A 16268-nucleotide genomic window follows, 5' to 3' on the forward strand; every position below is an offset into this window, starting at 1 on the left:
GTTCCCACACCTACCGGGACACCCCTCGGTCCCCCAGGATCCCCACAGTCTTAGCGGGCTGTGCGCTCCCCTTAACGCAGGTTCAAGACCCAGAGTATCCTGGCTGAGGTTTGGAGTCAGGCCTCGGAGGTCCCCTTGGAGGAACGCCTCCTGTCCCTCCCCCTCCATCTCATGAACTGTCCCAGGTCGTGCCCCCTGGTGTCTGTTCCCCCCACCCCCACCCCAGTCCTGGGCTCGGCCACGCCCCCTTATTACAGGTAGCCCTGAGGCTCCGGCCCCCCCCCCAAGCCCGGGGGTCCTGCTGCTCTGAGGGACCCCCCCAGACCACGTGACCACTCTCTGGGGTCTGATTTTGAATCCTCCCCTCCCACCTCACTGGTTGGGGGGTACGTGGGAGCCCTCCCAGCCCCCCGTGACCTCCCAGGTTTGGGGCTCTCCCCACACCCCCAGAGTCCCTGGCCCTAGGACTAGGTGAGGCCTTAAGCGCCCCGGGGGACCTCCGCCCTTCCTCTTCATTCCTTCTTTCCCGGGGAGTCCCCGAGGGCAGGCGCGGAGCCAGTGAGTGTGGAGAGATGGATGGGCTGGGGGGCGCTGGGGGAGGGGAGCACCACCGTGTGGGGAAGAATACAGAGCCTGCCCCTGTGGGGGCTCCCTGCTCCGCTAGGGGGCTCCATGTTCCTGGTGGGCTCCAGGCTCCTGGGGGGACTCGGGTCTGCCCCGTGGGACCCCATCCTCTCCTTCTGTCTGGACCTTTTCTGTCTCGGGCAGGGAATCTCTCCGTGTTCCCCCCAGACCCTTCCTTACAGCCTGGCAGACCCTCCCCAGGCCCCCGGGGTTTGCCTTTTTGTGGACTTGTGCCCTTTGGGCTCCTTTGACCCCGCTCAGTGTGGAGGAGCTCCCTTTGTCTCCATCTTTTTCTGGCCCCGAGTTCCTGCTGGGAACCCCTCGGGCCGACCTCGGGGTCCCTGAATCCAGGGGTCCGGGAGGGCGGGGCCTGGCCTGCCCTTCTCAGCCCGTCCTTTTCCTCCGCAGGCCGGCCTTGGCCCAATTCCACCTTTCCGGAAGTTGAGGGCGGCCCGAGGAAGGTGGGATGGCTGCCAAGCCCCCAGCACGCGGGGCCTGTCGGGTAAGTGGGAGGCGGAGGTCGCTGGCATCCCTGGGGCCCTGGCTGGAGACACGCCCCTAGACCGGCCCCAGAGGTGCCCCGGGCCGCTGTCGGGAGCCCCGGGTCAGTATTGGGGCACTCCGGGGCCGCTATCAGAGGTGCCCCGGGCCGCTGTCGGGAGCCCCGGGTCAGTATTGGGGCACCCCGGGGCCGCTATCAGAGGTGCCCCGGGCCGCTGTCGGGAGCCCCGGGGTCAGTATTGGGGCACTCCGGGGCCGCTATCAGAGGTGCCCCGGCCGCTGTCGGGAGCCCCGGGTCAGTATTGGGGCACCCCGGGGCCGCTCTCAGAGGTGCCCCGGGCCGCTGTCGGGAGCCCTGGGTCACTATTGGGGCACCCTGGGGCCGCTATCAGAGGTGCCTCAGGCCGCCAGGGGGACCAGAAGGGGAAGCTTGAGGAGAGGAGGGGTCGGCGCTGGACCAAGGAGGGCCTTGAAAGCTCCCTGCAGCCCTGGGTCCTTCGCAGGGGAAGCTGCACCTCCGTGGGTGGTCTCATTGCCCTGCTGAGTCCCCGGGGCCGGGTTTTGACCGTCGCGTTTTTCCTTTGTTTGGGGACATTGGGGGGACTGACCCAGGGTCACTCTCCCAGCCAGGAAGGGTCTGGGGCCTCCTGCCTGTGCTGGCCGCCAAGCTGCCCCAAATGTCAGGTTTTCAGAATTATTTTTCAGAGATTCCCTCTCCCCTCCTCCCCCCCCTTTGTTTTATTCTGGGTCTGTTGCTTCTTATATAAGACAAGTTCACGGAGCCATTTCTGAGGGAAAGTGGGCGCCTGGGCCCCTCCCCCACGGCTGTTGCAGGTTACATGAGCAGTAGAGTGGGGGCTGGTGCATACAGCAGGAGCCCACTCAGTGTTTCCCCCGGGGCAAGCCCAGATACTGGGAGGGATTCTGGGAAAGTACAAGGGCCTTTGTTCCTTCAGGGCTCCGTGACCTTCCGGGACGTGGCCGTGGACTTCTCCCGGGAGGAGTGGGGGCAGCTGGGCCCGGGCCAGAAGGAGCTGTACCGGGAGGTGATGCTGGAGAACTACCGGAACCTGGTGGGCCTGGGTGAGGACCCCGCTGCCCCGGGACAGGGGAGAGGGAATGAAGGTGGGGGCCGGGTGTGGCCGAGGGGCGGGACCTAAGGAGAGGCCTTTGCTCTGGGCCCCCAAGTGCCCGTGGCTGCAGGGAGATGATGCTAGAGCCCTTCTGGAGGCGTCTGTGCCCTCCTCATGACCACTGTCCAGGGCTAAGAGTGTCCCCCGGGGGGACTGTGGGGCTCCAATGTTCCCCTTTCCCATGCGCAGGGCTTGCTGTCTCCAGTGCCCACGTGGTCTGCCAGCTGGAGCGAGGGGAAGGACCGTGGGTGCCCGAGGGAGACGCCCCAGGAAGCAGCCGAGCAGGTGAGTGAGTCAGGCGTCCCCTAAGGGCCAGGGACCTGTGCTGGCGGGAGTCTGGGGAGGGGGCTGAGCCAAACACATCCATGACATACAAAAAAGTTAAGTACTCCTGGACCAGGTAATCTCTTAATTCTCTCATTACTCCAACAATCTGTCAATCAGTGTGGTCTGAGCTTCCCTTTCCTGTTTTAGAACATCCTAACTGATTTGCCTTCTCCATGTTGTAAGCAAGGAAATTGAGGCTCAAGGAAGTTCTACAATTCGCCCATCATCCCATAGCTCATATCAAAAGCAGGATTTGAACACAGTTCTTCTGGTGTCACCAACACTCAAGAATTGCTTCAGTTTCTGGCACATCACAGAGGTAGGCAGGACACTTTCTAGGCCTGTCTCCAGGCCCAAGCCTCCAGGATACAGTTGGCTTTCACATAGTAATGAGGACAAGGGTAATATGTATTCATGTAGTCCTCGAAGGATTGTGAAAAGACTTTACTTATTCCTACAGAGCTCAGGTTATTTTTGCTAAGAACCTTCCTTGATAGAGATGGAAATAAAAACCGTGTGTACAGCAGGTCACCGAAAGGACATTTACTTTTTGTTTCTTTCTTTCAGTTTTGGAAACTAGACTTGCAACCAAGGAGTCAGCCTCACATCCGAGACTTCTGTCACAAGAATCATCTCAGGAAAGACTAGAAAGGGATCATCCCTGTGACTTCAATTGGAGAGAAGCTCGCAAATGTGGTGCTAGTTTTGAGAGGCAGCAGAACAAGGAGAAGAATGCCCCTAGATATGACATACATACAGAGACCAAGTGTAATGAATATGGGAAACCCTTTAATTACATATCAGAACTCATAGAATATAATATGCCAGCTCATACTAGAGAGAAATGTTATGAGTATAAGGAATATGGGAAGGCCTTTTCCAGGAACTTACAGTTTATTGAAAGTAAGAAAATTCATCCTGGAGAGAAGCTTTGTGAATGTAAATTATGTGGGAAGGCCTTCTGCCACTGCTCAAAGCTTCATCAGGTGCTTCATACTAGAGAAAAAGCTTATGTATGCAATGGCTATGAGAAAGGCTTCCACCAGAGATCAGCACTTATTCAACATCAAACTATTCGTTCAGGAGAAAGACCTTTGGAATACAGTGAATCTGGGAAAATCTTCGGTTCAGGGTTCACAGGACATCAGCGAAATCACACTGGAGAGAAGCCTTATGAATGTATTGACTGTGGGAAGACTTTCTCCCAGAGCTCACAGCTTACTAGACATCAGATAATTCACACTGGAGAAAAACCATATGAATGCAATGAATGTGGGAAGGCTTTTCGAAGAAGTGCTGGGCTTAGTCGACATCAAACAATTCATACTGGAGAAAAGCCTTTTGAATGTAAAGAATGTGGAAAGGCCTTTAGGCTTAGCACAGCATTGACAGAACATCAGAGAATTCACACTGGAGAAAAACCGTATGAATGCCGTGAATGTGGGAAGGCCTTCAGTCAGAGTACACAGCTTAATCGACATCAGAGAATTCACACTGGAGAGAAACCATATGAATGTAATGAATGTGGGAAGGCTTTTGGCCAAAGAGCACATCTTACTCAACATCAGACAGTTCACACTGGAGAGAAGCCTTATGAATGTAATGAATGTGGGAAAGCTTTTAGTCGAAGTACAGGGCTTACAGGACATCAGCGCATTCACACTGGTGAGAAACCATATCAGTGTAATGAATGTGGGAATAACTTTCGCCTCAGCAAACAGCTTACTCAGCATTACAGAATTCATACTGGAGAGGCACCTTATGAAGGGGAAGCCTTATGAATGTAAGATTTTCAACTTTGCCAAAAATAATAGAAATCCTGTAGAGGAAGGAAATCTGGTTAATTTCCCACAGAAACAGTTCCAAACCATTTCGTCTACTTTTGAAACCCAGATCACCCATTTCCCCTAAGCCATTCATATTGTAGATGACTTACTCTTTAATACACTTTAAAAAAAAGTTGTCACAATCTGACAGGCATTTGTCCTCTTTTTTCCTAATCATAAAGGTTTGCTCCTCTTTGACACATATTTTCCTTAGATCTTATATTCCTAGATCTCATATCACTATCTCATTCCATTTGCAATCAGTCTACAAGTCTTGTCAGTTCTATGGTCATATACCATTGTTCTCATCCACTCAACACATTTGGTCACAGACCTTCTCATTTGTCAAGAAGACCTTTGAAATAACCTTTCTGTTAATCAGCATACCACAGATTGTGCTGTCAGAATAGCCTCTTAGAGCAAAAGCCTGACTCTGAAAGGAGTCTATTTGAAAGCCTTCAATGGCTTTCTGTTCCTTCCTAGGTAAAATAGGAACTTCTTTTAGGGATGCTTAAAGTCCCTCATATTCCAGAATCATCACCATGTTACTTTGTATATTCCAACCACAATGGCCTATGTTCTTTTCCATGGAAATGATATCCCATCCCTTTCCTTTGTGCCTTTACACAAGCCGTGTCCCCTGTACCTGGAATAGCCCCGCTCTTCAGCCTCTTAGACTCCATAGCTCTTGTCAAGGCTCAGATCAAACTCTAGATGTTTGGCCTTCCTTGGTCATCTCAATATTGTTTTCTTGTGACTCCAGATTTCTATACTCTGTACTCCCATCCTAATCCCAATCATTTTGTCCCTATTTTGTACCTGTGCATATTGCATCCCTATTAAAGTAGAATTGAATTGATTTGGAACAGTCAGACTTTCTAAGAGGAAGATCCATTCCCATAAAATAAAAGCACTAAACTACAAAATAATTTCATTAAAAAGTCCAAATTCTGTTTGGCAGAGAAGGAGAAGAGAAAGAAAGAAACTGAGTAATAGAATTGTTCTCTCCAGTTCCTTGTCTTAAAACTGCTCCTTCTCGTTCCATATTTCTCTTCTGTTTCAGTCCCTAATAGCAACAAATGGCAGTTCTCCTTAGCAAAGCCTTGTTCAGTCAATTGGTAAACATTGATTAAGCATCTACTGTGTGCCAGGCACTGTGCTAAGTGCAGGGATACAAAAAGAGGCCAGACAGTTCCTGTCTTCAAAAAGCTTGAGGGAGACAACTTGCAAACAGCTTTATACAAAGCAAGCCATATATACAAGTTAAATAGAAAATAATAGAAAGAAGGCACTGTAATTAAGCCAGGTTAAGAGCCTTTTATCCTATTCCTTCTAGTCTCTTCAGGGAGTTTACTGCTTTGAGGATCCTTTATTTCTTACTAGTTTTCCTTCTTTCTCAGTTTTTTTACTCTGCTGTCTATAAACAATTGCATGTCTTATTCCCTCGTTAAGAAAGTCTTACATGAGCCAGCCATCCCTGTAGGTATCACTTTATATCTTTCTTACTTTTATAGCCAAACTCCTAGGAAAATCTGCTTATACCATAAGCTCCACTTCTTTTCTTCCCACTCATTTCTCAGCTCCTTGAAGTTTCTCATTTTTGATTCTTCCATTCCTCTGAAATGTCACTCTTCAGGGTTTCCTACCAGTGATAACTCTATAATCATAATGGGGATGGCAATTATTGCCCTTTATATACCATGGATATGTTACATGAGCTACCCCCATTTTATAGAAGAGGAAGCTAAGAATCAAGGACTTTAATGTCTGGCCCATAGACAACCCGGCGAGTGCTTCTAGTTTCAGCTTCTCCCCCACAAGCTGCCAAAGCCTTCACAGTACGCAGATCTGACTGTATTAGTGCCTTGCTCCAGAATCTTGAGTGTTTCCTGGTTGCCTCCAAGATAAATCATAAAGCCACCGCCCATCATTACAATACATCTTCTGCTCCTTTGCGTGTGTCACAGATAAAAGGTTAAACTCTGGAGTGCTCCCCCACAGGCTAGTGCTCCCCCATGGGCTGCCTGAACCATTAATGCCTGTTCTAGTCCCAGGGTCCCAACCTGGTCTGATTGTTAAAGCTGCGTGGTTATCTCGGCCATATTTCTCCCAGGTTCTCCACTAGAATAGCATGGTAACTCTGTTAGGGAATCTGTGAGCTTTTTGCACACATCCTGTCTGAAGGGAAGTGAAGTGACTCCCACGCCTTCGCCGCTTTCTTAGTGCAGCCTCTGGACGTCCCTGTCTGGGTGTTCTCCAAGCATCTCTTTTTAAGTCCCAGCTGGCAGTTGGCCGGCTTCCCATCGGGAAAAACTGGGATTCCAATGACCCATCTTTGAGTCCTTCTTCTTGGGGGTCCTTGAGCTGCCAGAGACGGTGGCTTCCTGGCAACATCTTCCAGTTCAGACCCCATTCGTATCTACTCTTTCCCACTTACTGTATTTGTATCATTCCTGGTATAAAGTTCATTCTTGTTGATGGGGAAAAAAGACAAAAGAGGAGTTCACAGCTCTTCCTTCTCCCTGCTGCCGTTTGGTCATGCTCCCCATATCTCAGACAGATATCTAGGCCTTTATCAGCTCCCTCTCTCCTCCAATACAGCTTTTCAGAGAAGAATCCAAACCCTTTTGTTGTCTTTTCAATTCCTCCCTGAAGCAACCTCTTCTGTGCCGTTTCTTTGTAAAATCCGTGGTGGTTGCAATTTCATCCTTTGAATCTCCCAACCCCACTAAAAATCTGCTTTCCCCAAACCTAAGGCACATAGCAGACTGATCTTAGTTTTCTTCACAATCATAAATTTTAGGAAGGAGAAGTCTTTCCTCTCCAACCCCCCTTTCCAGGTTCCCATCATTTCCACCCTAACAATAATCTGACAAACAGATTCAAAATAGAATTTCCCCTGGTTCCTCTGCCTTTTGTAGGGTGAAATAATCTCCAAGGCAAGTCAAGATGCCATTTGCTGCTTTGCTCTTGGTGGAGACAGAGTAAGAAGAACTCGAACCTCGGGGCATTTGAGGAGGTCCTCCGTTCTTCAGATGGTGCTTCTGGGCTGAGCTTAGAACCTGTTCTCCAAACTTCTTGTCTCTCTTCTTTCTTTCCAGCCAGGTTGTAAGATGACATACATCACTCACCAAATCACTTCTATTTCTTCCTCCATAGACCTTGAATTTTCTCTGTAATGCTCCTGCTCTGGTTCCTGGACTTGCACACGTGAGTTCTGCCTTCTCCCCTTTACCTGTTGTTTGTGATGAAGGTAAACGCCCATCCAAGCCATGGTCAGACTTTGTCCTTATCCCAGTAGGTCTCATTGCTGTCTGGAAGGTCAGACTTGACCCGTGGCATTAAGATCTGGAGTTGCCTTTGTGGGGAGTGACATGAAGTTTTTCTCCTTTCTGGAGTTTGGTCTGCTATGAATCTCTCAGTGATCTGTTATTCTGTCTTTGAGGCTCCGTTTTGTAATGGCTGATTTTGAAGATCCGCAGCTTTCTCTCCCTCCTATCCCTGTGTATAAAGGGGTATGTGTGTGAGAGCATGTATGTATTAACTGGGTGTTGGGGAAGATCTCTGCTGGCAAACAGGAGCTCAGCCCAAGTTTCTTTACCTGAGCTGCTGGAGGGCCTCTCACCTTTCCTAAGGGACTGGGGAAGAGCAAGGCAGGTGCTCATCGGGGATGAGATGGGCTGTACCCCAACTCCCTCAGCCAGACCTGCCTGGTCTGGGGCTTCTCCAGGCAAGTGAGTGAGCTCCAGGGCTGCCTTCACCAGAGGCACCCTGTCAGGAAAGCGCTTCGGGGCCAGAGGGAGGTCTGGGGAGACCCTTGGGTTACTGAGCTCACACATCCTGAGGAAGATGCAGCTCTGAGACAAGGATGCTGTGGCCCTTCCCATTTCCTGCCCTAGGGACAGTATGTTTTTGCCAAAAGCTTATCTTTCTTTATAAAGCTTATTCATTTCTCTTCACCTACGCTTTAAAAGCATTATAAAGATAAAACTCTCTTAGCCTTTTTATTAGTGGCCTACATGTATTTTATTGATTTAAACGTGGGCAGAGGGGAGGAAGTAATGAATGGCTCTTCTTGTAGCAAAGAGAAGGGCTGTAGCTTGTCTCCTCTGGCTAAGGTCAAATAATCACTAGAATATTCAACTGTCAGCTGGAGGCTCAAGGTAAACAAAGGTTTTAGGTCATACCTAGATTTCCCTCCTTGGACCAGAGAGCCTGAGGCTATTTGAATGGGGGTGAGGGAGGGGAGAAGCAGAATTAACTGTTCAAGAGTTGGTTGCTTTCAGTGCTCAGATTTCTTCTGCAGAATCCCAGGAGAAGCCAGCTAAGGGAAGGCGGTATAAAGAAAGTCACACCTGGAGAGAAGTTGGGAGCAAAGAGCACCGCAATTCCAAAAGTGGGAGCCAGTGTGGAGGGAATAACTAGTTTTCCTAAGTCAGTACTCTGCACACTGCACAGCTATGAGCCAAACACCAACAGGTGTTAAAGAGAGACTTGCCTGAGGAATTTTTTAACTTTTAAAAACTTTTCCTCAATTTAGAATCATAAGGTTTTAATCCCTTCTCCCTGCTATTCTGGAGCCTTTATTTTTTTTTTCTTTTTTCCTTTTTAAAATACTTTTATGCCACTTCAGATTTGTTTTGATGGATTGATTTTGGAGTTTAATAAACTTTTTATAGAGTATATGTGTCCTTTCTCAGTGAAATTTTAGTCTAATTTTGTTTTAAATTCTATTTCAACTTCTGTTTTGTTTTTTCAAATTTTTTAGGAGGTGATCTGCCCAGTGCTTTCTGAGAGAGGAAAAAGAACTGGTCCAGAACATCAAGGCCAGGAGAAAGAAAGGGGTCCAGCACAGGGTGGGGGAACATTTGAGTCAGTAAAGGAGGGTAGAACGGTGAGCTCAGTTTGCAGCTTCCAGAAGGGGCAGTTTACCCATAGGTCAGTCAGTTGGTAAGCATTTACTGAATACCTGTTTGTGTCAGGAATTGTACTAAACACCAAACTTCAGGGATATATAGAAGGTCTAAAGATCATTCCTGCCTTCAGACAGCTCACAATTTAAGGGGGAAATATGAGAACTAGAAATAATCAGCACAAGCAAGGCTCTGGAATTGTGGGGAAATTAGTAAAAGGTTCTAGTAGAAGGTGGGGTTTTAGTTTGGGACTTTAAGGAAACCAGGAAGGTCAGTAATCAGAGTGAAGGAGAGAGCATTCCAGGATTGGGAGACAGAGAAAATGGGCAAAATATCTTATTCAAAGAACAACAAATAAAGGCAAGGTTGGATATAATGTGCCAGAAAAATGGAAAAGTGGGCTAGCTTATAAAGGGCCCTGAATACCAAATTGATTCCTGAGGTGAAGGGGAACCGCTGGAGTTAATTGAGTAGGGCTTTAACAACAGATTGGCTATGGGAGGCTGATAGTAAGGTGTTGGTGTTCTTTTTCTTCTTTAATATAATAGGATAATGGTTCTCTCTGGGTGAGAGCAGGTTTCTTGGGGAGGTTTTCTGGAGGCAGCCTTAGTATCAGTTCAGATCAATAATTACCCCAAATGCAACCAGTTGATAAAAGTTCAGATCTTTTATTGTCTCCAATATAGCCTGGTTAGCTTAGAGGCCTATCTCTCTGCTTGGTTCCAAGAGCTCCCTCCGAATGTCTCCAAATCCAAAAGTTTGTCCTTCACTCCTCCAGCCAACCAAGTGGAAAATGAAATGGATCTCTCTTGCCTCGGAGAGAAGGCATTATTCTTTGCTTCTGCCTCTGCTTTCTTCAGCCTCCAATCCAGCTCCAAGTTGAATCTGTCTTGCCTCTGAGAGAGGGCTTCTGGCTCTCAGTCTCCCAAAGTGCTCTGTGTCTGCACCAGAGTACTCCTCTCCAATCCAGCTGAACTCTCTTCTGCCACCAGCCAGCCAAGTAGAAAATATTGGTATGAATCTCTCTTCACTGGGTTTATATATGACTCTTCTGAGAGAATGGGATTATGGGTTTTCTACCATAGTAGTCTCTGGCCCTAAGAGTTTCAAGGGAGGTGTGAATTCACAAAGTTACAAAGTTTACTTTGTGAGTCTCCCATACTTGTGAACTCCAATGAGTAAAGGTGTAAACACAAGCACTGTATCAATTAGTTCTACTTAGTACCTTTTTTCAGGTTCTGGCCCAAAACATCAACTCTAATGAGTTAGTAGTTTGTAAAGATTCCAACAGTAAGGGTCTAAGATGACTTCTATGTTGGAACCCCAGAGAGTGGTACCCTTGACAAATAATAAAGATGATGGAAGGGGAGAGTGTTGAAGGGAAAGATAATGAATTCAGTTTTGGACATTGAGTTTAAGATGTCTATTGGACATCCAGTTTTGAGATGTATTAAAAAATCAGTTGATTGTGTGAGGTTGGAGGTCAGCAGAGGGTCCGGGTCAGAAAAAGTAGATTTGAGAATCATCAGCATAGGAAGAATGAAAATGAAATTATTTTAATTAAAACTCCAATTGCTACAAGTAATTAAATCCATGGGAGTTAAAGTAAAGTAGTATAGAGGAATAAGAGATGAGGACTCAGGACAGCTCTTTGAGGGACACTTATGGTTAAAACATGAGATCTGCAGGAGGATCCAACAAAGGAGACAGAGAAGGAGCAGTTGCTGAGAGAGAAAATAGGAGAGGAATATCCCCAAAAACCTAGAGAGAAGAGTATTGGGGATAATTTAATCAAGTCAAAATCTTCAGAGTGAAGGGGAATGGAGATCGAAGGATTCTTAATGGGAGAGAGAAGTTAAAGAGAAGAGTAGAGGCAGCAGAGGCACCTTTTGTAGGTAAAGTTCTTGAAGAGAGTGTCCGCCAAAGGCAGGTCCTTGTGGAATAAGAGTTAAGCTAGAAGGAATTAATGAGGGTTTTTTCAGAATAGGGCGAGATGTAGCCATGGTGGTGTGCAGTAGGAAGGAGCCAGTAGATGGAGAGATTGCAAATAAGTGAAAGAGGGAAGAAGATGGGGTGTCTTAGCAAGGAGAAGGGCCACTTGGGAGATGGGTGAAGATGCCTTTGGAAAAGGCATCTAGGTTATGTGAGAGAAGGAAGGGGAAGCTCACTGCAAATGGCCTCAAGGTTTTTTTCTTTTTACAATTTCGTATAATTTTTATTTACATTTTAAAATTTAAACAGTTTTCTGGAAACAAAACTCTGTGAGGTAATAATGGTTCTTTTTATTAGGCTTGAACCTATCAAAAAACTCCAGAAAATCTCACTGCATGTTTTTGGCAGTAAGCCCACAAGTTCATTTTGGTTGAAAGTAGACTCAATATTAGTTATTTTACAGCATCAAAGTGGTTCCATGAGTCTAGACAGCCTCCCCACCTCTGCTTTCGAAGTCTCTCGGACCTTCTATATAGAGCTTCCACTGAATTCTTTACAATACTGATGGACATTTTATATTCGTAACGATCCAACATCTGTGCAAATTTTCATGAGCTATCCCGTTTGTTGTTCTTTTCTGATTTCTCAGCATCAAACTTGCACCATGTTTCAGGTTCGTGAAACTCCACTCGATGTCCTTTGCCTGTGGCCAGTTCCAGCTAAGGTTTCATTTCCCAAGCTTGGATATTAGTGTTTTCTGTTGTAAGTGGAGAGCTTCCTTTGCTCTGCTGTGGTTCCAGCCACGGGTATTACCAAGTTGTCTGACGTTACATGTGTACCCATGTACACGGCCTGAGTTTGTAAACTGACATTTGAGGTCAGGTTCTTGGGCACCTGGAGAGGGGAAAGTAGGTGCGTGGTAAGGTCCAAGGGAGGAAGAAAAGGGTCAGCAGGATCCCTGTGGTTGGAGGCAGCCAGTATTACAGGAGATACAGTGGGATTACCCAGCGCAATATACAGGTTGGACAATATACAGGATTGTCCAGCAGCAAATCTCCCCCCCCCCCCATTTCCCTCCACCTCGTTCAGTAGCCTCCGCAGAGAGTGGAAGGGATCCAGGACTGAGGCTCGGCAGGGCAGGGGCCTCTGTCAGAAGTAGCTCCTTCCTTAACCCCCGCGCCCTCTTTGAAGGAGACAGCTTGTGGAGAAGGACGCCATTCCTCCCAACACTAAGGGCCACTAGTGACCCAGGAATATCAGCATCTCCCCGACCATTTGTCCTGCTTCCAGCCCAGCCCCCATAGCGATTGGCCACCCCTGGAGGGACCCTCATCCCCCCAAAGTACTTGCCAGCCACAGGGCAGGCAAGCTAGCCTGGAGCAGCAAAAGTGTCCTTTGGAAGAGACGCTGTGACCGCAGGCAGACTGCACAGATCAGCCTGGTCAGACACTAAAGATCCCAATCCTGCATCCCGGGCCATCGTCCATCACCCGGACGCTGTGACCCTGGGAGAATCAGAGGCTGGTGACCGGGCAGCTCTGCCCGGCTCAAACCCCATTCACATGTGAGTCGGGCTCTCCGTGCTGTCGGTGACCCTCTTCTAAAACAAGACAAACGGCAATTCAGCTATTTTATTATTTTACTACTATTTCATCTCCCTGGAATGCCTGTGACAGGGGCTCGTGATGAAGCAACGGGGTGCTACAGGAGGCTCTATAGGGGGCCCAGATCACGGGACCATCTTCTCATTGAAGCAGAGGTGGGATTCGGTATCCCTGGAGTGTCTGAGGAGCTTTCTTAAGGACCCTGCTGGCTCCTGGCTGGAAAAGTGCCCCCAGAAATGGACGGCTTCCTGCAGCCTTCCGAACTTGTGTGGGCGTAGTCAGCCACAGTGGGACCTTCAGTGGGCCTGGCCACTCATTCCAACATGAAGGACAAATGAGAACGAGGGTGTGAGGTCAGGTCTGAACTCACACAGATGACGGGTTCCTGCTATTTTCCACACAATGCACACTCTTGGGTTCATTGCCATTTCATTTCTGCTCATCCTGTCTCTCCAACAAGACTGTGTACTCCTTGATTCCAAAGACGATATCGAATGTTTCCTCTGTGATCCCGAACATAATAGTTGTCTTTCAAGAAATTAATAATTTTGGGGAAGATAAGAGTTATTGTGAATATTTTTATATTCTCTTTTTGATTTTTAATAACTTCATTTATTCAGTTTTGTTTACACTGAAAAAAGCTCATCAAAAAAGTCCAATAATTAGCTATTATTCCTGAACTCCAGAGAGGGATCCAGCTCCACAAACCTTTGCTTCCCCAGATGACAGTTGTGTGTGTGTGTGTGTGTGTGTGTGTTGTTAGTATTTTCTGGGTTATACAGTTCTTTACTTTGCGAATGCTTGAGTGGAAGCTAAAAATTTCAATCAAGTGAGCATTTGTAGCTCCATTGTACTAGGAAAGAATAGATGAGAACACAGTAACTTTGAATCTCTTCTAGATGGCTGACTTTTAACACATACAACAAATTCGACATCTCACTTTCTAAGCTATGCTTCTGCTTGTCAAGGATTCCCCTCCTGTTTGCATCTCTTTGGGGGCAGGGAGACCCCATCACTAGTCCCCTCCCTACCTCAAAGATGGCTACCATCCTGGCAAGTAATGACCATTCACTCCCAGAGGACGGCGAACACTTCAGATTATATGCATGTGCCATACAGAAGGAGGGGGATTCAGCAGCACCATGCTGAGACTTGGGAAGGCGTTCCAGCAGCCAGATTGAAGGCCCTCATCCACTGGCAAAAGCACGGAGACCAAAGGACATACCACAGGGAAGGCTCTCGTCCCACAGGGCCACAGCTTTTGAGTTCTGTTCCTAGAGCGGCCGGCTCAGGAAACAGACTCTTAGAGGGAATGGAAGTGTCCTTTGTTGTGCCAGGAAGGTGGATGTCACAAAGATCCCTGGTACCCTCAGCAGCTGGAACAAAGTGGGTTGCAACAGGTTTTTTCCCCAGTTTCTCATCTGAGCCTATCTCTGTGAGGCTTTATAGCTGTTGTACCATAGGTGGCTGTGATATTCTGCCCCATCCTCGCTCTTGGCCCCCTGGATGGTGAGGGCAGCTTTGTCTCCAGGAGGGACCCTGAGAACCGGGCGGGGATGCTTAATGAATGTTGGTGTCCTAATTGATCTCCTGAGGTGACTGCCCCTGGGCTGGAGCAGGGATCACCAGCAGAGGTATCTCCAGCATCATCATGGTCTGGACTTAAGCCTCTGAAAGCAACAGAATGAACACATCAAGAATGGAAACAAGTGGCAAGAAACAGGAGACTGAGCATTTGCCCATCAGTTGGGAAACGGCTGAATACATTATGGTACATGAATGTTATAGAATACTATTGTTCTCTAAGAAATGACCAGCAGGAAGATTTCAGAAAGGCCTGGAGAGACTTACATGAACTGATGCTGAGTGAAGTGAGCAGGACCAGGAGATCACTGTACATGGCATCAATATTACATGATGATCAATCCAGGAGGACGTGGCTCTCTTCAACATTGACATGGTTCAGACCAGTTCCATTTGTTCAGTGACGAAGAGCCATCTACACCCAGAGAGACACTGTGGGAACTGAGTGTGCTTCACAACATAGCATTCTCACTCTATTGTTGTATGCTTGCATTTTATTTTGCTTCACTTTTTCTCTTGTGCTGCATGATAATTATAAATATATATGCATCTATTAACATATATTTCTACCATATTTAACATATATTCGACTACTTGCCATCTTGGGGATGGGGTGAGGAGAGGGGAGAAAATTGGAACACAGGGTTTTGCAAGGGCTAATGTTGAAGAATTGTCCGTGCATATGTTTTGGAAAAAAAAAAAGTGCTAACGGAAGCCACACTGCAAAGGCCCACTCTACTTTCCCTCCTTCTCCCCAAGAATCAGGGAGCTTGATCTCTCACCTCTGCAGGGAGGAAGGAGCCTGATAGGAGAGGAGTCCAAACCAAGTGGCCCCGCTCTGCTTCCTGAGGCTCTGGACTAGCACAGACACTGCTTATGGCCACCCCTCTTCCCATGGGGACAGAGGGTACCTTCAGGCAAACATTTTTTCCAAATTGAATTTGTCTACGGAGAAGGTCCCTGGGGGGCGGAGCACAGCATGGACTGGCCCTGGGACATTCATGAACACACAGGGCTACCTGCCAACTCTGGCCATGTTTGGGTAATTTCTCAGCTGTGATCGCCTACCATGCAACTTGCCCCTGGTCATTCCACAGGGATCCCTGCTGGGCCCAAGCCCCAAGGTCCCTGAGCCATGGCTAGAGAGAGCCTGCAGAAAGTAAGTTCCTCATCTGGATCCATGGCACTAGTCCTCGGCTGAGTACTTGGGCCTGACGGCTCCTTCATGGGATCCAACACTCCAGGATACATACAGCCTACAGTCATCACTCTCCCAGTGGGGCTTGCTGCTGTCACAATCTGGAAAATGGGGCAAGGTGATCTGTTGAAGCTGAAGATCCCAGCCTGTGTCTCAGCACACAGAGAAGCAGGGGAGGCATGAGTGGTCAGAGTGATGGCGCCTCGGTGGTTTGGGATGCAGGGAGACAGGCCTTGGGACTGCTTACTGCTCCCTGCCACCGTGAATGTAACTCAAGGCAGGCTGCGCTGCGTCTCTCAGCTCTTGGGCCCAGAATACTCCAAAAAGGGAAAGGTGTTCCCGCACGTTCCCAGGCTCTCCTCCAGGATTTGGGTGGGATCGCTGCAAATTCATGGGGAATTATTGATCTGTTATTAAACTACTGGATGACCTCGTGCAAGCAAGCATGATTGAAGGGACGGGAAAGAAAGAATACAATTGTCCTTGAATCCCCAAGCCTCTGAGAGTCAATGGAGCAGAGCGGTAACTTTCTAGCCTGCATCCAGAAGCCATCCACATCCACAGGAGAAGCGGGGATCAGTCCTCCACCAGGAAAGTGCTGTTCCCCTGAAACCAGGTGTCCCCTC

The 16268-nt window shown here is 48.1% G+C and overlaps 1 protein-coding gene across 2 annotated transcripts; it reads left to right on the plus strand.

Annotated features, from left to right (window-relative positions):
- The first annotated feature begins 622 nt into the window (after positions 1–622).
- Positions 623–15519, plus strand: LOC127545870 (zinc finger protein OZF-like). Of its 2 annotated transcripts, XM_051973374.1 has the most exons (5): positions 623–1126; positions 2082–2208; positions 2448–2543; positions 3153–4368; positions 7571–15519. In XM_051973374.1, exons 1-4 carry the CDS (start codon positions 1091–1093, stop codon positions 4364–4366), a joined length of 1473 nt encoding a protein of 490 aa, XP_051829334.1. In that variant the 5' UTR covers positions 623–1090; the 3' UTR covers positions 4367–4368; positions 7571–15519. The 2 variants fall into 2 exon arrangements, with proteins under 2 accessions (XP_051829334.1, XP_051829333.1); XM_051973373.1 differs by lacking the exon at positions 7571–15519 and having other exon boundaries at positions 3153–5340.
- The last annotated feature ends 749 nt before the right edge of the window (positions 15520–16268 follow it).

Source organism: Antechinus flavipes, chromosome 1 (assembly GCF_016432865.1).
Source record: "Antechinus flavipes isolate AdamAnt ecotype Samford, QLD, Australia chromosome 1, AdamAnt_v2, whole genome shotgun sequence".
Lineage (NCBI taxonomy): Eukaryota > Metazoa > Chordata > Mammalia > Dasyuromorphia > Dasyuridae > Antechinus > Antechinus flavipes.